The sequence below is a fragment of the Electrona antarctica genome (assembly GCF_951216825.1).
Source record: "Electrona antarctica genome assembly, chromosome: 18".
NCBI lineage: Eukaryota > Metazoa > Chordata > Actinopteri > Myctophiformes > Myctophidae > Electrona > Electrona antarctica.
The window spans coordinates 44,833,420-44,860,388 of NC_136799.1; the positions used below are offsets into that span (position 1 = coordinate 44,833,420).

The 26,969-nt window shown below is 42.7% G+C and overlaps 1 protein-coding gene across 2 annotated transcripts in view; it reads right to left on the minus strand.

The window, feature by feature from the left end:
- clmna (calmin a) overlaps positions 1-26,969 on the minus strand; it is a 97,893-nt gene that overhangs the window by 9,026 nt on the left and 61,898 nt on the right. The window contains exons 7-12 of one of the 2 annotated variants that reach the window (XM_079529005.1): positions 25,703-25,896; positions 23,782-23,864; positions 20,331-22,832; positions 3,897-4,150; positions 1,249-1,336; positions 183-238 (exon numbers count right to left, since the gene is read on the minus strand). In XM_079529005.1, coding sequence (XP_079385131.1) covers positions 183-238; positions 1,249-1,336; positions 3,897-4,150; positions 20,331-22,832; positions 23,782-23,864; positions 25,703-25,896 — 3,177 coding nt within the window. Of the gene's footprint in view, positions 1-182; positions 239-1,248; positions 1,340-3,896; positions 4,151-20,330; positions 22,833-23,781; positions 23,865-25,702; positions 25,897-26,969 lie in introns of both variants that reach the window. The other variant, XM_079529004.1, reaches the window with a different exon arrangement.

The window sequence follows — 26,969 nt, forward strand, 5'->3', positions numbered from 1 at the left end:
GGGGTTCCCGCCCAAAATGGGAGCGAAATACCCGCACACTGCCACTTGCACCTTCAAGAGAGGTTTTTAATAGAACGTTTCGTTCGTGTATATAGACCTTCCTGGGGCATGCATGGCGCTGTGTATCAAAATACACTGATGTTATAGTAGGATGTCCTCCACACACTCGCAGTAACTCTTACCTGAGCTCAGAGCCGTTGCTGTGCACCTTGCTGGTCGACGCGTCCCTCTGATTGTCCTGTACGTGGCATAATAATGATAAAATAAAGTATATGACTCGATAATACAAAGTGAAAACATTAGCCTACATCTTCAACAACATCTGAGCCAATGTGTTGAATTTAAGCAATATTACACGAGAGGGTGTGGGTTAACATGAGTATTGCCACGACAGTGATGCGGTCAGGAACGAGACAAAGTCGAGTTCCGCAAGCATCACTGAAGTGGCAATAATCACGTTAAACCACACCCTCGAGTGTAATATTGCAATTATACAACAGTTACCCTTAAAACTAAGACAATTTAAAAAAAAATGTTTTAATGACAGATGTAGTCACTACGACCACAAATGTCCCAAGAAACTAGCTAGCCTAGCCACCGAGTTTGCTACCGCTCTGGGAAAACAGAGCAGCTGAATTCTTTGTTTTGATTAGGTGGTGAATGGTGCTGGTTTAACCCACGGCTAGAAGGTCCGTTTCAACCAATCAGATTGCTTCCTCGAAAACGACCTGTGGTATAATGAACTCTCCACACTGATGAAGGCTGGATAGCCGAAACGTTTGTCTTCCATAATAGCTAAAGTATAACATAATGGTTAATGTGGTTAAAGGGGAAAACCACCCATTTTCAACATTTTACTATGTCATTAATATACCTTAGAGCTGTTGTGTGGAAATAATAAAAAAAGTCCCCCCATGTTGTGTTTCAATAGAACTGTAATTATGAAAAAAATCATTAACATGGTGAAACACATCTTGATGACATCATCAAGATGTGTTTCACCATGTTAATGATTTTTTTCAGACCTCTAGTTCTTGGAAACACAGCATGGTGGAACTTTTTTATTATTTCCACACAACAGCTCTAAGGTATATTAATGACATAGTAAAATGTTGAAAATGAGTGGAATGCCCCTTTAAGATTATTGTGGCGCTATATCATTTTGATGGGGGGGTCACCCTTATGTATACCCTTGGCCTGCAGACCCAGGGACCTCCAGCAGCAAAGATTTGAGTAAAGAAAACTAACCTTGGGCTCGGTCGAAGCCGCCCCCTTTCTACGACGGAGGACCATGCAGGTCAGGCCATCGTCCACTCCACTGGTGTTTTGAGCTCCACTGCTGCCAATGACATGAAGGACACTGAGAATGACAATGACCCTCTGGATACCCAGTAAGGCCTGCATGATAATATCCCAGACTCTAGATTCTACAAAATGTCCTCTAAATCAGTTTTCTGAAAACCCTATGTTTCTATGTGTCAGCGCCGGTGCTCAACCTATTTCATGCCAAGGGCCCCCAGAATGATCTGTATTTGGCCGCCGACCCCCCATCTGAAAATATGTAGTTCCAGGGACCCCCGACCCCCCCCCCCCCCCAAAAGCAAAGATTTGAGTTGAAAACGTTCGCTCTGAAAGAATATATATTCAAAGATTTGCACCACATTTTCACGATTCTTCAAAAATAGCAGACCTACAAGCTCGTAGCGCGCCACTCGGTGCCGCGCTATGAGCTTGTAGATCTGCTATTTTTCAATAGCTAAAGTGTAACATAATGCTTAAAACACCAAAAGGGGTTCCCGTTCAGAAATGGGATATGAAAGCATAACAAAATGGGCAGCTGAGCCGACTGCTGTTATCAGTTAATTTTGTTATGTCTTCACTTCAGGATCTGTTCCAATACTGTACTTATTACAGAATACCGGTAATACATACAGGCTTGGTCCATCTGTTTGTGATTGTTGTACAATTATTGGAACAGGCATGACTGATTGACTAATATTTAGGTTTTATTTTGCCAACTATAGCTGATTATAATGTCACTGCATCGCAATTCATTTAGACTCCTTTTTAAAAATCACATACTTGTTTGGATCGTACTGTATTGTATTCAATCCTGAGATATTTGAAACAAAAAAAGTGTACGAAAAGGATTGTTTTTTTCTGCAATGAGCTAAAATCCAAATCGAATTGAACCCATTTCTCAATATTTCATTTTAAGGTCCCCAAAAATGATATGTAATTGGCCACCAACCCCCATCTGAAAATATATTGTTCCAGGCAGGGACCCCCTCAGAAGCAAAGATTTGAGTTAAAAACATTTAATCTGAAAGAATATATATCACGATTTTTCAAAAATAGCAGATCTACAAGCTCGTAGCGCGACACTCGGTGCCTCACTACAAGCTTGTAGATCTGCTATTTTTTCAATAGCTAAAAGCTATAACATAATACTTAAAACACCAAAAGGGGTTCCCGCTAAGAATGGGTTAAGTGACATTGTGTCATGAGAATAGGAAGCAAAAAATAAAATAAAAAATAAAAATAAAGAAGTCTACTTTCAACTCAAGAACTGATTGTATTCTGTGCTGGTCTAATGTTGCTATTCCCTACACTGAGGGCCCATTTTCGTCACCTTATCCCTAAACTTCTTTGCCTTAAGTTTTTTGTACTATTTTGAAAAACATTTTTGAACAGTTCAACTAGCCGATCTACATTGACACGTTGTGAGCTTGTAGACTGGCCATTTTAACTATTCAAAAAATTTTGCAAAAAAAAAAAAGGCAAAGAAGTTTAGGGATATAAGGGTTTAGCGGCGACGGAAATGGAGCCCTGAAGCCCATACGGTTGAGTGGAGTCCCTCAGGGCTCAATGCTAGGTACATGTGTGGGTATAAGTGGTGCAGAATGTTACCCGTGTCCACGCGGTGTTGTTTTTGTCAGCAAATTTTTCAGTTTAGTTTAGTTTTAGTCGACTAAATGTCATTAGATTTTAGTCGACTAAATCCACAGGTGATTTAGTCGACTAAAATGTATTTTGGCGGGCCTCGATGCCGTCGCAACGACTGACTTTACACTCGCTGAAAATAGCCCATCTACAAGCTCACAACGCGTCGCAGCGGCATTCTAACAAAGTGCAAAATGACTTATACTGGATCTCTTGTCCACTATAGTCCCTTCCTAACATTTTAGTCTAGTTTGTTTTTGTTTGACGAAATTGCCAATACATTTTAGTCTCAGTTTTAGTCTTTGTTTTTTTTTGTCAGTGAAAAAAAGGTAGTCGACGAAACATTTTTCGCATTGGTTTTAGTCGACGAAAACAACACCGGCTCCACGGCCTCCCAAACGCAGCAGGGGGGAGATGCTTATATGAACAGGCCTGAGGATGATGATGATGATGACTTCAGCCGGGAGGACTTTTAACCCATTTAGGCCTGACATCGACATTTAAAAAATGTCTTCTAAATCCTGACAGTTTTCTGAAAAACCCTATGTTTCTATGTCAGTGGTTCTCAAACTATTTCACGTCAAGGACCCCAAAAATGATATGTAATTGGCCCACCAGAAGCAAAGATTTGAGTTAAAAACTTTGGCTCTGACAGAATATTATATTCGAAGATTCGTGGCGCATTTTCACGATTTTTTTCAAAAATAGCAGACCTACAAGCTCGTGGCGCGGCACTCGGTGCCGCGGCTCGAGCTTGTAGATCTGCTATTTTTCAATAGCTAAAAGTATAAGATAATGCTTGAAACACCAAAAGGTAGTTCCCGCCCAAAATGGGTTAAGGCCATACTCGGGCAAACTGGAAGGGTAGACGCCGGGGGCCCTGGCCTCCTCTCCCCCCCCCCCTCCCCCCCTGTGTTGTTTCTCAGTGATACCCAGGAATAGAAACACCTTACCTCATAGCCTCTGTGTTTGCTCTGGCGCAGGACGCGTTCTGGCCCTCGTCCTCCTCCGTCTCGGGCCCGGGAGGAGTGAGGTCAGCGGATTCTCCGAGGAGGAGGAGCAGACGCCGGCTCTCCGACGGCTTGATGCCTGTCCCTCCCGCTGTGACCTCCCCACCTCGGGGATCCAACAGGGATCCTTCCCAGGGTTCTTCATCTTCTGACTCGGGCGCTTCGCTCAGCTCCCGGCGCCCACCTCCTGTGATCTGCTGCAGAGGTTGGAGACAGCAGGGGAGGGAGAGAGAGAGAGAGAGAGAGAGAGAGAGAGAGAGAGAGAGAGAGAGAGAGAGAGAGAGAGAGAGAGAGAGAGAGAGAGAGAGAGAGAGAGAGAGAGAGAGAGAGAGAGAGAGAGAGAGAGAGAGAGAGAGAGACGGAAACATAGTTTCTTGCATGTCATGTCTGTGTACCTTTTATGCCCAATTATGAGATTTCTGCATTACTTCATCCCCCTTGTTTTATTCTTTACTAGCCCTTAGCCGTTGTGAAATATTTGCCGCATTTTTAATTCACTAATAAATTCATTAATCATTTATAATTTGTTAAATTGGAAAAAGGGCTTCGTCAAGCCTGTGTGAAAAGTGGGAGTGATTGGTGGAGGAGCTACGGCGGTGTTTCTGACACACAGACACACACACAGACAGACAGACATTCAGACATTTGGTTAATTATTATAGTATGATGATGATGATGATGATTTACCCACCTCATTACACGCACGCACGCACGCACGCACGCACGCACGCACGCACGCACGCACGCGCGCACGCACGCACGCACGCACGCACACACACACACACACCTGGGGAGGGGAGCTGACCAGTACAACCACATTCGTATACTGTTGGCTGTTGTCTATGGTGTCAGACAGTCATAATGATGCCAGCATTGATGATATCAGGACACTCCAATCAGGACGATGAAACCGTGCCCCCGATTATGGGGTTACGTGTCACAGATACTGTACAGATACTGTATTAGTGTCACAGATACTGTGCGCATCGGCGTCTCGTGGTGGTGAAGCCATGCCGTTAACTCTGCACCCAGTCTGGATTAAATGCATGATGCAATTATGCATGCATGACTGCATGATGTCATACATTCATATTTAATGCATACTGTAACACACGTGTATGTGAGTAGTCTATATATACTGCTGCACCATACACCATGTGGCCACTGGGGGCGCTAGTGAGTAATTTATGTTAATTTATGTTAATTTATTCATAAATATAATTAGCATAAAACCATAACTCATAAACCATAACTCATAAAACCATAACTCATAAAACCATAACTCATAAAAATCATAAATATAATTAGCATAATAATAATTATAAAATTCCACGCATTCCCTAAATTCCATGCATACCTTAATGTTTATGTTGTGATGTATGCCATGCTTTTGTTATTGCTTATTATAAATCGCTCTGGATTAAGAGCTTAAGTGTTTTATATCAATAAATGTTTAAGTCTGCTCCATCTCCCCCTCCCTCTCTCTCTCTCTGTCCCCTGCCTGCGTGTTTTCAGGAAGGGGGGGTGTCCCTCAGACAGACAGACATGCCGGCTCCAGGTGTGAATAGAACAATAGAAAGTTTAGATGAACCTCTGGGGGAGTGGGGGTGGGGGATCCCTTATCTTTTAGAAGTGCCAGGTGGCAGTTGTAACCGGGGGGTGGGGGCCATTCTCTTTGAAGTGCCAGGTGACAGTTGTAAACCCCCTCCCCCCTCAAAACATTGATGTTGTGTTAATGTGTTAATTAGATGTAGTTAAAACCGGGGGTGGGGGATCCCTTAACTTTTTTATGTGCCAGGTGCAGTTGTAAACCCCCTCCCCCCTCATTAGAGGGGGGGTGGGGGTCCCCTTCTCTTTGAAAGTGACAGGTGACAGGTACCAGGGGACAGGTGACAGGTGACAGCAGCTGACAGCTGACAGGAAAACACACAGCTTGTGTGATGGTATACCCCTAACATTGCAATTTCCAGGTGCATATATACGTTGGAGTAATGGGTGTACAGTAGGTGTACACTATTGAGTACAGGTATGGAAAAATAAAAGTATGAATAAATTATGCAAATTTAAAAAAGAAAATTAATTTAAGCAAAACTTATAATGAAAAAATAAAAAAATAAAAAATTAAAAATAAAAATAGAAAATAGAAAATAAAAAACACTTAAAAAAGCTTAAAGTTAAAAAAAGTTACAAAACAAGTTAAAAGTAAAAAAAAACTTAAACAAATAAAGAAAAGGAGAAAAATGAAAAAATCAAGAACTTTTAGTGTAAATATGGTTTCTCAACTGTACTGCCGATGTACGTGTGAACTCGTAGAGAAGAACGCTTGAACTACCTTGGGTGTTGTAGATGCCGCAAATATGTTCGAAAAGGTTTGTACAATGGTTAGTTAGAGGGGGTGGTCTACTGTGTGGGTGGGGTGTATATGGGGGTTGGTCTACTATGTGTAGGTGTAGTCTAGTGTAAATGTGGCGTATAGCTGGTACTGCAGGTTTAAACATCAGGTTGGTCTGCTGTCTAGCTTTTCTTTTTTTGTCTAACAGATTTGTCCATTTTATGGTGTAATTCCATTTTTGACCATAGACTATGGATCTAATAATGTAGGTGTAATTCCTCATACAGCCACTACAGACCTGTAGGGGGTTTCAGCCTCCTAGGGCAATTCATCTATTTTATTTTTCGTCCCATTGGTTCAGAGGACACCCCCATCCAGGGGCCCCACAAGGGGGTGTAATACCAGTTTTGGCCCATAGACTATGGATTTGAGCATCTCATCGGTGTAATACTGGTTAACACCACTACACCCAAATGCATTGGGGTTTCAAGCCCTCTAGGGGAGTGGATCTCAGTTCACTTCATTTTTTGCTGGCTGCCTTGTGCATGTGCGGAACCACAAAGGGTGTAATATCAGGTTTGCCCCATAGGCTGTGAATTTAAGTAATGTAGGTGTAATTCAGATCTACCCCATAGGCTCAATACATACATGAAGGGGGTTATACTTAGCTATAGAATATTGACCGGTGTAAATCTAGCCTGTGTAGCCTATCTGTGAATAATTACACAACATACAGAATAGTATGAGAGCCGTAGGTGTTTACGATTATCTGTACGCAGTAACTGGTAGTTTTTACAGTATTACATGGATCCAATATTCTCTGCTATTATTTGGTATCCTTCAGACATCATGAGGCTCTTACATGTAACATATCTGTCCTCTCTAATTATATTACAATATGGTTATGTTATGCTCTTAGGGAACAGTGGTTCGAGCAGTAATTATTGTCTTCAGACATTGTACGATCAGGTTATTAACCAAACATTACAGGTAGTACATCATAATCCCATATGGTCTAGTGGTTTAGGATGCTTGGAGTCTAGCCATGAGACCCAAGTTTGACTCTTGGTGTGGGAAATATAAGTATATGTTTTCAATTATAGTGAAAGTTAATGATATCCACCTAGTAGGGCAATTTCTATAGATGTTGGTCAACCAGTCATGCAAACGATTTCAGCACCATAGACAGCATTATGCCCCTATTGTTAGGACTGCTAGTACACCTTATGTAGACACAGAACTCTATAGTGCATACGTATTGGTTCATCATACAGATATTCCACTGATGGATTGATGGTAGGTTACTAGTTAGCGTATGATTCATGTTGATAATCTTTTGAAAAATGTGATTTTACGGGGGTTCATTTGGTAAAATGCCTAAATTGTAAATTGTAAACTACATAACAATACTATTTACAGCATCACATACACAAAAATGACACAAAAACAAAACAAAAATTATACAACAGCAGAAAACAAAACAAAAATGACACAAAGCAAACAGCAAAAAACATAACACAGCAACAATACGAAACAAAATCAAAAGGCTACACACCAAACAAGACAATATGTAAAAACATATGTGATAAAAACACAAAACAAAATCAAAAACTGGACAAAAACACAACAAAACAAAAACTTGACAAAACACAAAACAAACAAAAAATACTAAAACAGAAATAAATAAACTACACAGCAGACAAAAACGAGACAAAAACAAAAACTGGACAAAACACAACAAAACAAAAACTTGACAAAACACAACACAAACAAAAAATACTAAAACAGAAATAAATAAACTACACAGCAGACAAAACAAAAACTTGACAAAGCACAACACCACAAAAACTGGACAAAACACAACACAAACAAAAATACTACAACAAAAATAAATAAATAAACTACACAGCAGACAACACAACAAAAATAATAATAACTTGACATGAAGTATATGACTAAACGTGTAGCTAGATGGAATAGTGGGGTATACACAGACATGACCCGCTACCCATACATGTCCAGATCAGGCGGTTATAGCACCACCAGCAGGTGGTTTTTGCTAAACCACATTTTATTTTGGAACAAAATGGTTCAAATCATCAGATACCCTCCATGCCTAAGAAGAAAGGGACTATAATGTAGCACATTATAGTGCTATCATGAGGCCCACAACCTGCCAGGGCCTGTTTTTTATCTAGTATCTAGTCTAGTTTCATCTATATAGTTGTATCTAGTACACAAGATCTTGCTCAATATTACAAATTATTTACAATTTTTATTTTTATTTGTAATGATAAGATGCTTTTTTTTTTGGGAGAAAACGTATAATTCCTACACAGGCAGGGGTTATCGATGTATACAAAAACATCTACTTTGATCAATTATCCTGGAATTATTTTTACTTCTAAGATTATATTCTTGAAAAAGTTGCTAAAACTCTGTTGTTAAATGCTAAACGCCTATTGTTTTAGATCTACAGTGATCTGTATAGATAGTGTAGTCAGAACAAATCACTAGTTGTCAGTGATAGACAGTAAATCCTTCATCATCAATCACCAGACACTTTTGACTCATTCACTCAGTTGTTCTCTCCTCCACTATATTATGACTAGTACATTATTCAACCAATACCAATAACTATTAACTAATAACTATTTTGCAACTACATTTGGAAAAATTGTTAATTTCAGTTATTTTATCATTTTTCAGACATACTCTCTATCCATTTTTGTAACCGTGCAAACCTCTGACGTGGTAAAAGACCCCCACACTTCACCATTTTCCCCCTGGTGGGTAGATAATTACACAGCCAACAGATCCCTAACAGCATCCTAACAGCATCCTCCATCTGATTTCACGAGCCAAAGGCCTATAGGGTCTATCAGAGATACAGGACCCGGTGGTCACAGGGGTCTGGTATAGTCCTACCATGAGCCCACAACCTGACAGGGCCTATTTTTATGGCAGGGTCTAGTTCCATCTATATAGTTGTATCTAGTACACAAGCTTTTTACATACACAAATTAACCTCAGTGACATATCCAACACTCATTTACCATTACATGCTGGTTAAACTAAATCACTACTCACTAAATTGATCCATAGGGGGTATTGTACGGAAAAAAGCACACACCTATGGCATGAAATCTAATGTGGAACACCGTATCTTAACATCTTAGTCAAAATAATAGGCTAAATCATCATAATAGTTCTCAATCCTGGCTGAGGGTAGTAGGTAAATTAGGGCACTAGATAATTTGCTCACCCAAAGTTGCTGTGAAACTTCACAATATACAATAAATATATATATATTTATGTCAGGGTCCTAGTAAAATATAGTGTAAGGGGTGCATTGGGGTATATAAATAGGCATTTTCAGTTTATAAAGACCTAAAGAGCCCTGAAGATACTGTATTAATTGTTAAAGCTCTGCATAATATAGACCCAAATACCACTTATTGCACACTAAGGGTTGGTTGTTTTAATGATAGACATCATATTTCTGACTTTTGACACCCTGATATATGACTTGGGTACTCGGTCACAACTGGGTCAATAAAAAATATACCAATTATGTACAGATTTTTGGTGTCTGCATCTTTACACAAAAATATTATAGCGTTAGGCGTGATGAAGACGATCATTGTATGAATTCTATCAGGGGTTTTCTAGGGGAAGTTTTGAAAAGAGTCAACAAGTTGGCACATTAAACTTGAAAATACTACATTCAAGTTGTTTATGTTTGGGCAAGGGTCACAATTCCAGACAAAATTACTCCCCTCATCACAGGGGAACACAGTCATGTGGACACAGTCACTGTACGTTTACATACATAAACTATGTTGTTCATGGTGTAAATAAAAATATTATACAATGAGTCACTAATATGACTTAATATAATACCCCTTTTGACTAGACCCAACCACTCTTTGTATCACCAAATTCTTCTATTGTTGTCTATTCTACACACAAAGTATGAAGTGAAATGCTAAACCCCTCAAAAGAGACTGACCCCTAAACCAAGCCAAGATACCAGAGCTGTTTCATAAAACAGATACTGGTGTTAAACACATACAATGTTGCAGAAATGATTTGCACTAACAAAATGACAACAAAATATACACATTTTTATGATTGCATATTTTATTACGACTGTATATTTAGGAATATTCACAGTAGTCACTGTAGATGGTACACAATCAGACCAATATTTGTCTCAATACAGTACATACAACATACAATGTGTACTATGTAATAATACGAGGGCGGAAAACTGTATGCAATATATGCAACTATACAATTGTTTCATTATATGCATAACTTATACGTGCCGCATTAGCTATATCTTAGATTTTTGTGTGTATATAGGGTAAATCCTTCAACTCATTTAGGTACGATTCACAGATTTTATGGATTCTGGACACTGGTGCTACAACTCCGTGAGTTTCCAACACCTGCACGAGTCCTGGTAGAAAATCATCAGTCCATAGTTTGTTCATTAAATCTTTAAAGTGATTGTAGAAGTAATATCTAGGTGTATCACCCAAACACGGGTGTTCGGTTTGGCTAGAATGGTTTATCTGACAACCGTTGCAACTTTCTCTCATCTGTTCAGTTATAGCCTTTTCGAGTAGTTGCACAATTCGTATTTTCATAATATCTATATGTACTGTGCTGATCACCCCGTCATTCTCATCCATAGTCAGGGGCAAATTCACTGGGGATGGCGTAGAAAGCACTGTTGATGTGGTTGGAGTGTCATGGGGAATGGGTGAATTTGGGGATAATAGGTCTACCCTCTCAAAAAATTCAGCGTCCCCCTTATCATAGCCCCAAAATGCCCTCTCATCATATTCAGTGTCTTTGTCCGTATCATCATATTCATCGTCTTCGTCCGTATCCCCAATACTGTTGTGAGTCCACCATGATGGGGCCTCATACACTGCCCACCGAGGGTCCATCCACCAAGCTTTGTCTCCTCCACTTGAGCTGGATTCTCCCAGTGAAAAAGTAGAGTCCTCCATGGTGAATGATCAATGATCATATCACAATTATACACAGAGTATAAGGTAGAGATTGCGGAGTTCGCCTTTTTACCTATAGTGTAGGAGGGGTGGCGTAGTAGCTGCATATGTTGGTGCGTCATTTTCCAGGCTGTCATCAGGCATTGAGAATAATGTTGCACCATCTGGTTTGGGTACATTTATGTTGCGGGGTTTATCCAGATCTACGCGCCGCGGCTTCTTTGCAAAGGGATAGGTCAATGACAATACATGACTGACCCTTGTAAGGCGTGCCTCCAACAGTAATGCCTTTCTACACTCTTTTGCTATGGCGAAAAATAAATTGATTAATTTCAACACGTCTTGTAACAACCATAAATCTCCTGCATGAAATGCTATACGGATCGGGAAGTATTTCTCTTTATCCATCATAGTTTTCGGTTTTTCAGGAGGGCCCTGGTGAGACTGCGATCTCACCAACGGCCACAAATTTGATGTAATCAGTCGTATCTAGCTCTAATATCCTTGTCGACTGATTACATCAAATTTGTGGCCGTTGGTGAGATCGCAGTCTCACCAGGGCCCTCCTGAAAAACCGAAAACTATGATGGATAAAGAGAAATACTTCCCGATCCGTATAGCATTTCATGCAGGAGATTTATGGTTGTTACAAGACGTGTTGAAATTAATCAATTTCTTTTTCGCCATAGCAAAAGAGTGTAGAAAGGCATTACTGTTGGAGGCACGCCTTACAAGGGTCAGTCATGTATTGTCATTGACCTATCCCTTTGCAAAGAAGCCGCGGCGCGTAGATCTGGATAAACCCCGCAACATAAATGTACCCAAACCAGATGGTGCAACATTATTCTCAATGCCTGATGACAGCCTGGAAAATGACGCACCAACATATGCAGCTACTACGCCACCCCTCCTACACTATAGGTAAAAAGGCGAACTCCGCAATCTCTACCTTATACTCTGTGTATAATTGTGATATGATCATTGATCATTCACCATGGAGGACTCTACTTTTTCACTGGGAGAATCCAGCTCAAGTGGAGGAGACAAAGCTTGGTGGATGGACCCTCGGTGGGCAGTGTATGAGGCCCCATCATGGTGGACTCACAACAGTATTGGGGATACGGACGAAGACGATGAATATGATGATACGGACAAAGACACTGAATATGATGAGAGGGCATTTTGGGGCTATGATAAGGGGGACGCTGAATTTTTTGAGAGGGTAGACCTATTATCCCCAAATTCACCCATTCCCCATGACACTCCAACCACATCAACAGTGCTTTCTACGCCATCCCCAGTGAATTTGCCCCTGACTATGGATGAGAATGACGGGGTGATCAGCACAGTACATATAGATATTATGAAAATACGAATTGTGCAACTACTCGAAAAGGCTATAACTGAACAGATGAGAGAAAGTTGCAACGGTTGTCAGATAAACCATTCTAGCCAAACCGAACACCCGTGTTTGGGTGATACACCTAGATATTACTTCTACAATCACTTTAAAGATTTAATGAACAAGCTATGGACTGAGGATTTTCTACCAGGACTCGTGCAGGTGTTGGAAACTCACGGAGTTGTAGCACCAGTGTCCAGAATCCATAAAATCTGTGAATCGTACCTAAATGAGTTGAAGGATTTACCCTATATACACACAAAAATCTAAGATATAGCTAATGCGGCACGTATAAGTTATGCATATAATGAAACAATTGTATAGTTGCATATATTGCATACAGTTTTCCGCCCTCGTATTATTACATAGTACACATTGTATGTTGTATGTACTGTATTGAGACAAATATTGGTCTGATTGTGTACCATCTACAGTGACTACTGTGAATATTCCTAAATATACAGTCGTAATAAAATATGCAATCATAAAAATGTGTATATTTTGTTGTCATTTTGTTAGTGCAAATCATTTCTGCAACATTGTATGTGTTTAACACCAGTATCTGTTTTATGAAACAGCTCTGGTATCTTGGCTTGGTTTAGGGGTCAGTCTCTTTTGAGGGGTTTAGCATTTCACTTCATACTTTGTGTGTAGAATAGACAACAATAGAAGAATTTGGTGATACAAAGAGTGGTTGGGTCTAGTCAAAAGGGGTATTATATTAAGTCATATTAGTGACTCATTGTATAATATTTTTATTTACACCATGAACAACATAGTTTATGTATGTAAACGTACAGTGACTGTGTCCACATGACTGTGTTCCCCTGTGATGAGGGGAGTAATTTTGTCTGGAATTGTGACCCTTGCCCAAACATAAACAACTTGAATGTAGTATTTTCAAGTTTAATGTGCCAACTTGTTGACTCTTTTCAAAACTTCCCCTAGAAAACCCCTGATAGAATTCATACAATGATCGTCTTCATCACGCCTAACGCTATAATATTTTTGTGTAAAGATGCAGACACCAAAAATCTGTACATAATTGGTATATTTTTTATTGACCCAGTTGTGACCGAGTACCCAAGTCATATATCAGGGTGTCAAAAGTCAGAAATATGATGTCTATCATTAAAACAACCAACCCTTAGTGTGCAATAAGTGGTATTTGGGTCTATATTATGCAGAGCTTTAACAATTAATACAGTATCTTCAGGGCTCTTTAGGTCTTTATAAACTGAAAATGCCTATTTATATACCCCAATGCACCCCTTACACTATATTTTACTAGGACCCTGACATAAATATATATATATTTATTGTATATTGTGAAGTTTCACAGCAACTTTGGGTGAGCAAATTATCTAGTGCCCTAATTTACCTACTACCCTCAGCCAGGATTGAGAACTATTATGATGATTTAGCCTATTATTTTGACTAAGATGTTAAGATACGGTGTTCCACATTAGATTTCATGCCATAGGTGTGTGCTTTTTTCCGTACAATACCCCCTATGGATCAATTTAGTGAGTAGTGATTTAGTTTAACCAGCATGTAATGGTAAATGAGTGTTGGATATGTCACTGAGGTTAATTTGTGTATGTAAAAAGCTTGTGTACTAGATACAACTATATAGATGGAACTAGACCCTGCCATAAAAATAGGCCCTGTCAGGTTGTGGGCTCATGGTAGGACTATACCAGACCCCTGTGACCACCGGGTCCTGTATCTCTGATAGACCCTATAGGCCTTTGGCTCGTGAAATCAGATGGAGGATGCTGTTAGGATGCTGTTAGGGATCTGTTGGCTGTGTAATTATCTACCCACCAGGGGGAAAATGGTGAAGTGTGGGGGTCTTTTACCACGTCAGAGGTTTGCACGGTTACAAAAATGGATAGAGAGTATGTCTGAAAAATGATAAAATAACTGAAATTAACAATTTTTCCAAATTTAGTTGCAAAATAGTTATTAGTTAATAGTTATTGGTATTGGTTGAATAATGTACTAGTCATAATATAGTGGAGGAGAGAACAACTGAGTGAATGAGTCAAAAGTGTCTGGTGATTGATGATGAAGGATTTACTGTCTATCACTGACAACTAGTGATTTGTTCTGACTACACTATCTATACAGATCACTGTAGATCTAAAACAATAGGCGTTTAGCATTTAACAACAGAGTTTTAGCAACTTTTTCAAGAATATAATCTTAGAAGTAAAAATAATTCCAGGATAATTGATCAAAGTAGATGTTTTTGTATACATCGATAACCCCTGCCTGTGTAGGAATTATACGTTTTCTCCCAAAAAAAAAAGCATCTTATCATTACAAATAAAAATAAAAATTGTAAATAATTTGTAATATTGAGCAAGATCTTGTGTACTAGATACAACTATATAGATGAAACTAGACTAGATACTAGATAAAAAACAGGCCCTGGCAGGTTGTGGGCCTCATGATAGCACTATAATGTGCTACATTATAGTCCCTTTCTTCTTAGGCATGGAGGGTATCTGATGATTTGAACCATTTTGTTCCAAAATAAAATGTGGTTTAGCAAAAACCACCTGCTGGTGGTGCTATAACCGCCTGATCTGGACATGTATGGGTAGCGGGTCATGTCTGTGTATACCCCACTATTCCATCTAGCTACACGTTTAGTCATATACTTCATGTCAAGTTATTATTATTTTTGTTGTGTTGTCTGCTGTGTAGTTTATTTATTTATTTTTGTTGTAGTATTTTTGTTTGTGTTGTGTTTTGTCCAGTTTTTGTGGTGTTGTGCTTTGTCAAGTTTTTGTTTTGTCTGCTGTGTAGTTTATTTATTTCTGTTTTAGTATTTTTTGTTTGTGTTGTGTTTTGTCAAGTTTTTGTTTTGTTGTGTTTTGTCCAGTTTTTGTTTTTGTCTCGTTTTTGTCTGCTGTGTAGTTTATTTATTTCTGTTTTAGTATTTTTTGTTTGTTTTGTGTTTTGTCAAGTTTTTGTTTTGTTGTGTTTTTGTCCAGTTTTTGATTTTGTTTTGTGTTTTTATCACATATGTTTTTACATATTGTCTTGTTTGGTGTGTAGCCTTTTGATTTTGTTTCGTATTGTTGCTGTGTTATGTTTTTTGCTGTTTGCTTTGTGTCATTTTTGTTTTGTTTTCTGCTGTTGTATAATTTTTGTTTTGTTTTTGTGTCATTTTTGTGTATGTGATGCTGTAAATAGTATTGTTATGTAGTTTACAATTTACAATTTAGGCATTTTACCAAATGAACCCCCGTAAAATCACATTTTTCAAAAGATTATCAACATGAATCATACGCTAACTAGTAACCTACCATCAATCCATCAGTGGAATATCTGTATGATGAACCAATACGTATGCACTATAGAGTTCTGTGTCTACATAAGGTGTACTAATAGTCCTAACAATAGGGGCATAATGCTGTCTATGGTGCTGAAATCGTTTGCATGACTGGTTGACCAACATCTATAGAAATTGCCCCACTAGGTGGATATCATTAACTTTCACTATAATTGAAAACATATACTTATATTTCCCACACCAAGAGTCAAACTTGGGTCTCATGGCTAGACTCCAAGCATCCTAAACCACTAGACCATATGGGATTATGATGTACTACCTGTAATGTTTGGTTAATAACCTGATCGTACAATGTCTGAAGACAATAATTACTGCTCGAACCACTGTTCCCTAAGAGCATAACATAACCATATTGTAATATAATTAGAGAGGACAGATATGTTACATGTAAGAGCCTCATGATGTCTGAAGGATACCAAATAATAGCAGAGAATATTGGATCCATGTAATACTGTAAAAACTACCAGTTACTGCGTACAGATAATCGTAAACACCTACGGCTCTCATACTATTCTGTATGTTGTGTAATTATTCACAGATAGGCTACACAGGCTAGATTTACACCGGTCAATATTCTATAGCTAAGTATAACCCCCTTCATGTATGTATTGAGCCTATGGGGTAGATCTGAATTACACCTACATTACTTAAATTCACAGCCTATGGGGCAAACCTGATATTACACCCTTTGTGGTTCCGCACATGCACAAGGCAGCCAGCAAAAAATGAAGTGAACTGAGATCCACTCCCCTAGAGGGCTTGAAACCCCAATGCATTTGGGTGTAGTGGTGTTAACCGGTATTACACCGATGAGATGCTCAAATCCATAGTCTATGGGCCAAAACTGGTATTACACCCCCTTGTGGGGCCCCTGGATGGGGGTGTCCTCTGAACCAATGGGACGAAAAATAAAATAGATGAATTGCCCTAGGAGGCTGAAACCCCCTACAGGTCTGTAGTGGCTGTATGAGGAATTACACCTACATTATTAGATCCATAGTCTATGGTCAAAAATGGAATTACACCATAAAATGGACAAATCTGTTAGACAAAAAAAGAAAAGCTAGACAGCAGACCAACCTGATGTTTAAACCTGCAGTACCAGCTATACGCCACATTTACACTAGACTACACCTACACATAGTAGACCAACCCCCATATACACCCCACCCACACAGTAGACCACCCCCTCTAACTAACCATTGTACAAACCTTTTCGAACATATTTGCGGCATCTACAACACCCAAGGTAGTTCAAGCGTTCTTCTCTACGAGTTCACACGTACATCGGCAGTACAGTTGAGAAACCATATTTACACTAAAAGTTCTTGATTTTTTCATTTTTCTCCTTTTCTTTATTTGTTTAAGTTTTTTTTTACTTTTAACTTGTTTTGTAACTTTTTTTAACTTTAAGCTTTTTTAAGTGTTTTTTATTTTCTATTTTCTATTTTTATTTTTAATTTTTTATTTTTTTATTTTTTCATTATAAGTTTTGCTTAAATTAATTTTCTTTTTTAAATTTGCATAATTTATTCATACTTTTATTTTTCCATACCTGTACTCAATAGTGTACACCTACTGTACACCCATTACTCCAACGTATATATGCACCTGGAAATTGCAATGTTAGGGGTATACCATCACACAAGCTGTGTGTTTTCCTGTCAGCTGTCAGCTGCTGTCACCTGTCACCTGTCCCCTGGTACCTGTCACCTGTCACTTTCAAAGAGAAGGGGACCCCCACCCCCCCTCTAATGAGGGGGGAGGGGGTTTACAACTGCACCTGGCACATAAAAAAGTTAAGGGATCCCCCACCCCCGGTTTTAACTACATCTAATTAACACATTAACACAACATCAATGTTTTGAGGGGGGAGGGGGTTTACAACTGTCACCTGGCACTTCAAAGAGAATGGCCCCCACCCCCCGGTTACAACTGCCACCTGGCACTTCTAAAAGATAAGGGATCCCCCACCCCCACTCCCCCAGAGGTTCATCTAAACTTTCTATTGTTCTATTCACACCTGGAGCCGGCATGTCTGTCTGTCTGAGGGACACCCCCCCTTCCTGAAAACACGCAGGCAGGGGACAGAGAGAGAGAGAGGGAGGGGGAGATGGAGCAGACTTAAACATTTATTGATATAAAACACTTAAGCTCTTAATCCAGAGCGATTTATAATAAGCAATAACAAAAGCATGGCATACATCACAACATAAACATTAAGGTATGCATGGAATTTAGGGAATGCGTGGAATTTTATAATTATTATTATGCTAATTATATTTATGATTTTTATGAGTTATGGTTTTATGAGTTATGGTTTTATGAGTTATGGTTTATGAGTTATGGTTTTATGCTAATTATATTTATGAATAAATTAACATAAATTAACATAAATTACTCACTAGCGCCCCCAGTGGCCACATGGTGTATGGTGCAGCAGTATATATAGACTACTTATGTGGGGGGTGTACTTCTTCAATGTATTTATTATATAACAAGTTCTGAATATCGTGCAGGGCTTGTCCGGAGCACGAGCACACACAAATACATCTTAACCCATTTTGACCTGAGATCAGATTCTAAAAATGTCTTCTAAATCCTGACAGTTTTCTGAAAAAGCTATGTTTCTATGTCAGTCGTTCTTCGATTTTTCAAAAAATAGCAGACCTACAAGCTCGTAGCGCGGCACTCGGTGCCGCGCTATGAGCTTGTAGATCTGCTATTTTTCAATAGCTAAAGCATAACATAATGCTAACCCCAAAAAGGGGTTCCCGCCCAAAATGGGTTAAATGAGAATTCCATGCTAGAAGGCTTTCCTACCTTTATTTGTAGTTGTTACGTCCCCACCAAAGAGGTCCAGGTGTTATTTTGTGCAAACGTGCATTGTTGGCTATTTCCCCTACCATAAGCCCTCAATGGGGGTTGGGTTTTCGTGCTAATTCGCTTATTTCCATCGAAATAAGTAGTAAAGTGTGCCGCTTGGGATACTATTTACATTATGAAGATGTAAATAGATGAATGTCCCATTCAATTAAATTCAATTCAAATAGCCAATAATGCGCTTTTGCACAATATAACACCTGGACCTCTTTGGTGGGGACGTAACAACTACAAAAAAAGGTAAGAAAGCCTTCTAGCATGGAATTCTCCTTTAACCCATTTTGACCTGAGATCAGTTTCTAAAAATGTCTTCTACATCCTGACAGTTTCTGAAAAAGCTATGTTTCTATGTCAGTGGTTCTACGAATTTTTCAAAAATAGCAGACCTACAAACTCGTAGCGCGCCACTCGGTGGCGCGCTACGAGCTTGTAGATCTGCTATTTTTCAATAGCTAAAGCATAACATAATGCTAACACCAAAAGGGGTTCCCACCCAAAATGGGTTAAATCAACTAGCTATAAATTGATTGTGGTCAATTTGGTGAATACATGTTTGAATATGAAATGGATATTCTCGCAAGTTAATGTCCCTAGAATGTCTGCGATGTCAGTGACGGACAAGTCAAATTTTAATGCACTTGTCCGGAAAGATGTATTACTTGTCCCAGACAACAGGACAATGTATCATTGCGAACGCAGTGATTGCAAATGCAGTGAGCGATTGCTATAGAAGCCTGCCTAGCACGTCTGTCTGTGTGTGTGTCACGCTGTAATACCACCCGCCCACCACCAGAGGGCGCAGCTGTATCACACACAAAAAAACACACGCACACACGCACCCACGCACGCAGTAGAAAAAATAATAATAATACAAAAAAAAAAAAAAAAGTAAAAAGGGGGAAAAAAAGACAAATAAAAAATAAAAATAAAAAATAAAATAAAAAGGGAAAAAAATCAGTGTGTGTGTGTGTATGTGTATGTGTGTGTGTCAGACTGCCACAACAGCTGCGTTCGCTTCCCGCGTTCACGCGTCTTACTTGTATATGTCAGTAGACTAAGTACATTAAACACCCGTCAACAAAACCTTTGGTCACACATGAGAGAGGCAACACCTGAATGTTGTAGTGGATAGTAAGAGATTATAGATTTGATGTTATTGCACTTTTTTTTCCTTTTGTACATGTTTCTAATCTGCTGTAACAAATTGCCCAGTTTGAGTCAACGTGGAGTAGGGGTATGTTTGGTCAATGAGCTACTTCAGTGGTTTTCAACCATTTACATATCAAGGACCCATTACGTATTCGGCATTTGACGTTAAAGATGGCTTTCGATCAATTCGCGTTAATTCCCCAAAAAATATCAAACTCACCTGGCTCTGCGTCGATGAAATCGTCGCGCGCCCGAAGTCGCCCTCCTCGCCCGGCGGTCCGTCGGCCCTCCTTGTCGCTTCGTCCGTCGGGGAGCGGCGTCTGTGAGCTTCTCGGAGGGAGTCCGGCGTGTCCGGCGGCGGCGTCACTGAGGCGGGCGCCGGCTGGAGGGCCAGCACGCTGAAGACGGGCGAGCCGTGGCTCTCCTCCTCCTCCTCCTCCTCTGGGAACATGGCCACCCCGCCGCTGTCGTCGTTGTCGGGGTAGAACAGGTCCATGGGGTCCAGCTCGTCTAAGGGGGAGCTCCGGTCGGCGTTGGTTAAGTAGAACGTGTCCACCACGTCACCGACGTCCCCGTTTCCGTTCACCGCGGTCTCGCGGTCGGCATGCCGTGGTTCCGCCACCGGCAGGGACTCGTCGGCGCGGTCGCCGGTCGGCTCGTCGGTGGACGGAGGAGGGGTGTCGCCGCGAGCGCCGAGCAGATCGGTCGCGCGGTCCGTGGTGGTCGTTTCCCGGTCGAGATGGAGGCCGTGGCTCTCTAGGCCGGGTGGTAGTGGCGCTGTGATGTCATCATCGCCGATGATGTCGCTTGCATGGTCATCATCACCTTTCTGTTGGCTTTCCTTTATGTCCACGTCCACGGACAAAAATGAATCTGCGCGCGACGCGGTCACGTCGGGATCGCGTGGGTCGACGGCGACGTCGCCGAAATGACCGTTTTCCATCCCCGCCGCCGTCTGCTGCGTCGGGGCGTGTTCGGCCGCCGGGCCTCCGTTGCGGCAGAGGGCGCACCTGATGGATTTGCTGTGGATTTGTTCGCCGGAGTCGTGGCTGATTTCACTGAGGCGCTCGGTGCCGTTTACGTCCGTCTCATAGCCGTGACGTCTTCCAGAGGACCCGGTCGGTTCCAGGGCTTCACCCCCAGCCTGACCCTCTCTCCCGGGGCCACATGTCCTGTGGTCGCCCTGATCGGGTGCGTCGTCACGGGGCACGGACCGAGGGGAAGTTAGGCGAGTGCTGCTGCCCGGGTCCAGGTGTGATTTCGAAGCTCCACCGCCTTCATTGGCCGAGGGACATTCCGCAGCCAAAGACGCTGTATCTTCTATAGTTTCATCAATCTGTGCGCCGGCGTCTATAGTTTCACCGCCGGCGTTTTCTTGAAGACACACGTGTCCGTTAAGCACTCCGTGACTCATCTCATTTTCACGTTCGACACTTTCCGTGGCGCCTTCGTTCATTTCCATCAAGACCCCCAACTCCTCCATTTCCGCCTCTGAAACAGACTCTTTTCTCTGACACACAGTGTTCGTCTCAGACGCCACTGAACTCTCTCTCTCCTCCACACTCTCGTTCTCGACATGCGACCGTCCTTCATTGTCTCGCGAACCTCCGCCGATCTCCACCGTTTCTTCTGCACATTCTGATTCTCCGTCGGTGCTCGCCACAACGCCGCCCCGCCTCTTCGGTTCTTCGCCAATATCCGAGGCCAGCGGTTTATCGCCAAAGCCTGCTTGCGCCGGGTTAGTTCCCTCAGGCTCCTCCAGGGAGTACCCAACCCCAGAACCGGGTTGCTGCGGCGCCTCGGAGATGTCCAAAGAAGCCCGCTTCTCATTGGACATGGGATCTTTACCAAGTGGACTCGCGTCCACTTGTTCGGAGTCCGTTCCTCCTTTATCCTCAGATCCACTCCGATCAGGCACGTCCTTAGGGGGCTCGTTCTGACCGAGGTCCTCGTCGTCTCTCTCGGAACACTCTTGAATTCTGTCCTGGGTGCTCTCCATCGAACTCAACGAGTAGACGCCCTCGTCGATGAACAGCTCGGGAAGCGACCGGTCCTGGGGTTTGCCCGTCGTCGCCCCCAGGCCCTCGCCGAGAGCGGTGACGTCGTCGTCTTCGGGGGCGTCCCCCGAGCGCACGCCACCGCCGGCGTCCCACGCCACGCCGCTGTCGCACAGCGAGACGTCGCTCCGGCTCTCGCCCAACCTCTCCGGCGTCGGCGCCGCCTCGCCCCCCAGCGCTTCGCCACCCAGCCAGGAGTCCGGCGAGCCGATCGCGGAGTCGACGGCGGCCGACTCGGTCTCCGAGGAGCCGACGACCGACTCCACGTAAGAAGACCGAGGGGACTCGGAGCCGCCGACGACGACGGTGAAGACCCCCGACCGCCGCCGGGCGTCCGGGGGCTCGGCCTCCGCGACCAGACCGGCGGAGGAGGAGTCCTCTTCCCCCGGAGCGGGGTCCGCCAGCGAGTCCTCGCTGGCCCAGGCGCGGGTCCTGGACGGCAGGGAGGCAGGAGAGCGGCCCCCTACCCTCCTGCCGTCCCCCAACGCGGAGATGAAGATCTTGGGCGGGGGCTGGACGCAGTCCCTGTGCGGCGGCGGGTAGGGCCTCTCCTTCAGGCGGCTACGGTGGACGCCGTTCCTCCTCATGTCCGACTCGCTGTCGTGGGCACTGAGGCGACCCATGGAGACGCTGCGTTCTATCACCTGGCTGGGCTCCTCGGTGGGCTGAGCAGAGGGAGAGAGAGAGGCGGAAAGAAATGCAGGCAAGAGAGCAGGAGAGACAGAAAGACAAGACGAAGAAACACTTAGTGACGGTCGAGTACAGTTGGGTGCCACCGATATTGTCCCTTATCATTTGACCCATTTAGGCCTGACCTCAAAATTTTAAATCCTCCAGTTTTCTGAAATAAATATTTTCACGATTTTTCAAAAATAGCAGACCTACAAGCTCGTAGCGCGCCACTCGGTGGCACGCTATGAGCTTGTAGCCCCCAATGACAAAACGCGTTTGAAGTAGGGGTGTAAAAAAAACCGATTCGAATTAGAATCGCGATTCCCGTTATGAACGATTGAATATTGACTCATAATTTCCAAAAATCTTTTTTTTTTTTAGACTTTAGATTTTTTCATTTCTTTATGCTTTAGAATGTTTTGAATAGAATCGTGACCCCAAGAATCGGAATCGAATCGTCGGACACCCAAAGATTCACGGCCCTAGTTTCAAGCTTGTGGATCTGGTACTCGTTATGTTTTTTGTGTGACACTGTAGTACAATCATTAATAGGCCTATCTCACAGCCCCCTTTCCACGCCGCCTTCCGGTAGATAGTGGTGTCATTTAACATTAGCATTTACACGTTTTTTTCTCTGGAGAATCTAAGTACATTTCCTAATGTAAAAATGTGACAGACCAATATTATTATGAAGCAAACAAGGTGGTAAATCAGCTCGAACAGATAGAACATACCTTACCTTGAGAAAACAAAAGTTGTAGACTTCTTAAATTACCTCTGTTAACATGTAGTGTCTATGGAGGGACGTCACGCTATCACCACTAACGCGGAAAGGGGGCGTATTAAGGGGGCAGGGAAATTCTGTGAGATGGGCTTATACACCAAAAATCAAACAAAAGTTTTAAAGTATTGGAGCTGAGAGGTTTCTGTGTTCACACTCACCTCCTCCATGCCCGGGAAGTGTTCCAGGAACTGGGACACGTAGGTCATGATGGACTGCTCGTCTGGGGGGTTGATCGTCACATCTGGCACATTGAAAAGACAAGAGAGATGTTTAAAGTCAACACGCCGTCATAACGTTACAGACTGCATAGGAGCTATTTATTTACCCCTCCTTGTGAAGTCGTAAATGACAAGTGCAGCGATCGTGGCAGGATCTATAATCCAGTTTGATGCATGAGAATTCACCCCTCGGTGAATCAGACGCAACATTTCATACTGTAGGTCATCCGAAGTGTTAAAACCCAATTCCCGCCAGCATTAATGAATCCCTCGATAGCGTATTGCCACGGTTTTATCGCGCGTAACACTTACTTTGAAGAGCCAAATATCCGTAACCGCATGTTACAGTGACACAATGCTGTGTGTGGTGTCTTCACCGGTTGTTGTTCTCTCGGTCGGTGGTGGAAAAACCCGATCGCGAGTATCACAGCGCCTGCTACAGGCCGTGGGAAAAACCTTGTCTTCCCCAGAAACGGCCCCTCAATGTTGTTTCTGAGATAGAGGGCTTTGAATGCAGCCTATACAATGCAAGTGGATGCGCGCATCTTCAAAATGGCCGCGGCCACTGCATTCCTCCACTGTTATGCTAACGAACGGTAGCTAACGATTCGATCGGATAAAAACATGGATTAAAGAATATAAACCCTGGTTTATTGATATGAAAACGGATCGCATCGCTCCACAGCCTGGAAGCGCCTGTTGTGCAATCCTCGATGTTGCGCAAGAGTGAGACGTCATCGAAAATCTCCCTCCCCTGTTTAGCCGACGAAAACGAAAATCTTAAAACATTAATAACTCGCGATCTAAATCCTCCCGTCTAATTATGAAAAAATATCCTGTGTTAGACGGCCCTCCGCGGTCCAGTCGCTAGTCGCGATAGATTTATTCTTACAAAAAAGTACTTGTAAGTACTTTTTTGTACTTCGGTGATAGTCGATAGTTAGTCGACTAAAATCTTGTGATATTTAGTCGACTAAAACTAGACTAACACTAAAACATTCCGGGTGACTAAAATGTGACTAAAAAGTAAATAAAAACTATTCAAGAGACTATGACTAAAACTAAAATCGCGATGTTCTGCCAAAAACAACACTGCCGTAGTCTATATAGGGTACCCTCGGGCTCCAGCAGCCGTGCGATGCCCAGGCTGTAGTGGGCCGTCCTGAAGGCATTCCTCCAGGTTCTCTTACCTCCAGGCTCCAGCAGCCGTGCGATGCCCAGGCTGTAGTGGGCCGTCCTGAAGGCATTCCTCCAGGTTCTCTTACCTTCAGGCTCCAGCAGCCGTGCGATGCCCAGGCTGTAGTAGGCCGTCCTGAAGGCATTCCTCCAGATTCTTACCTTCAGGCTCCAGTAGCCGTGCGATGCCCAGGCTGTAGTAGGCCGTCCTGAAGGCATTCCTCCAGGTTCTCTTACCTCCAGGCTCCAGCAGCCGTGCGATGCCCAGGCTGTAGTGGGCCGTCCTGAAGGCCTTCCTCCAGGTTCTCTTACCTCCAGGCTCCAGCAGCCGTGCGATGCCCAGGCTGTAGTAGGCCGTCCTGAAGGCATTCCTCCAGGTTCTCTTACCTCCAGGCTCCAGCAGCCGTGCGATGCCCAGGCTGTAGTAGGCCGTCCTGAAGGCATTCCTCCAGATTCTTACCTTCAGGCTCCAGTAGCCGTGCGATGCCCAGGCTGTAGTAGGCCGTCCTGAAGGCATTCCTCCAGGTTCTCTTACCTCCAGGCTCCAGCAGCCGTGCGATGCCCAGGCTGTAGTAGGCCGTCCTGAAGGCATTCCTCCAGGTTCTCTTACCTCGAGGCTCCAGCAGCCGTGCGATGCCCAGGCTGTAGTAGGCCGTCCTGAAGGCATTCCTCCAGGTTCTCTTACCTTCAGGCTCCAGTAGCCGTGCGATGCCCAGGCTGTAGTGGGCCGTCCTGAAGGCGTCCTCCAGGTTCTCGCGGGGCGTCCTCAGCATGGACCTCCTCATGTCCACCAGGCTGGGGTCGATGGCCTTGATGACGGCCAGGAAGGCCAGGCCGCTGGTCCAGCTCTTCCCAAAGTCCTTCACCGCCACGCCGTACCTGGGAGGTTACACGGAACCAAAACAGGCTTGTGTTTTTTTAACCCATTTATTTTATTTTATTTTATTTTGAAATTTCCCTGAAGGATAGTCCCTCGAGTTGCAGCAACTCGTTTTCAAGGGAGTCCTTATTTTCCTATTTGCCAAAAGCATTTCACCTTTAGCAAAGCCCCGCCCTCTCCCACTTAGACACTCCCACTTGGACACTTTCCAGCCGGGCTCATTCATTCCAATGTAAATATCATGGATTTATATTTTTTACACATTAAGTACTGGTTCATTTTTGGAACCAGACCTTCAGAATCTCTTCCAAATCCGTCAACAAGGCCTGCCATATGCACTGGAAAAATATGTGCGTGACATTTCTTTTTATAAAACAATGTTTTAGCATATAGGAAAACTATTGGTGGAGGTTTGTCTAACCCATGTTATGCTTAGCTGTGATTGGACCATAGCAGTTTGGGGAGGGGCTTAGCTATAGGTCAATTATTCACATAGTTTCCCCCCCCCCCCCCCCCCCATACAGACAAATGAACACAACACAGGGGATGAGTTCCAGCAGCAGAAACAGCCACAGAGCACACCATCAACTCTGGGGACTTTTCTTGGCATCGGATGCAAATGTATTAAAATGATCTCTTCGGGGAGTATGGCCTGGTTTACACACTGCTCTGGAGAGCAGATTTAGAGTCACTTTCTTGCCTTATTGGTGCGCATAACAACTCAGTGTCTCTCTTTGATCTTTTTTCATATTTGGGTTCTTCCAATTTCCTTCACCTATAGCACCAATAACAAAACAAAACAATATATATAACAATATATAAAATAATATATCCGCTTCTCCCGTCCTTTTTTCTTTAATTGAGCGTGAGCCTATATTCATAAAATACTTGAATTTAAACTGCAGTCCATACGAGAGGTAATTCCAGCTGTAACACACAGGAATTTAATCCGGATCTCCCGCGGGGGAATACCAAACATCTGCTGCTTATCCCCATTCCCGTATATTCAGGGGAAGACATTATGCTTACAGGCTAGTTGTCAACCTATAGGTTTCTAGGGTCCAAATGTCTC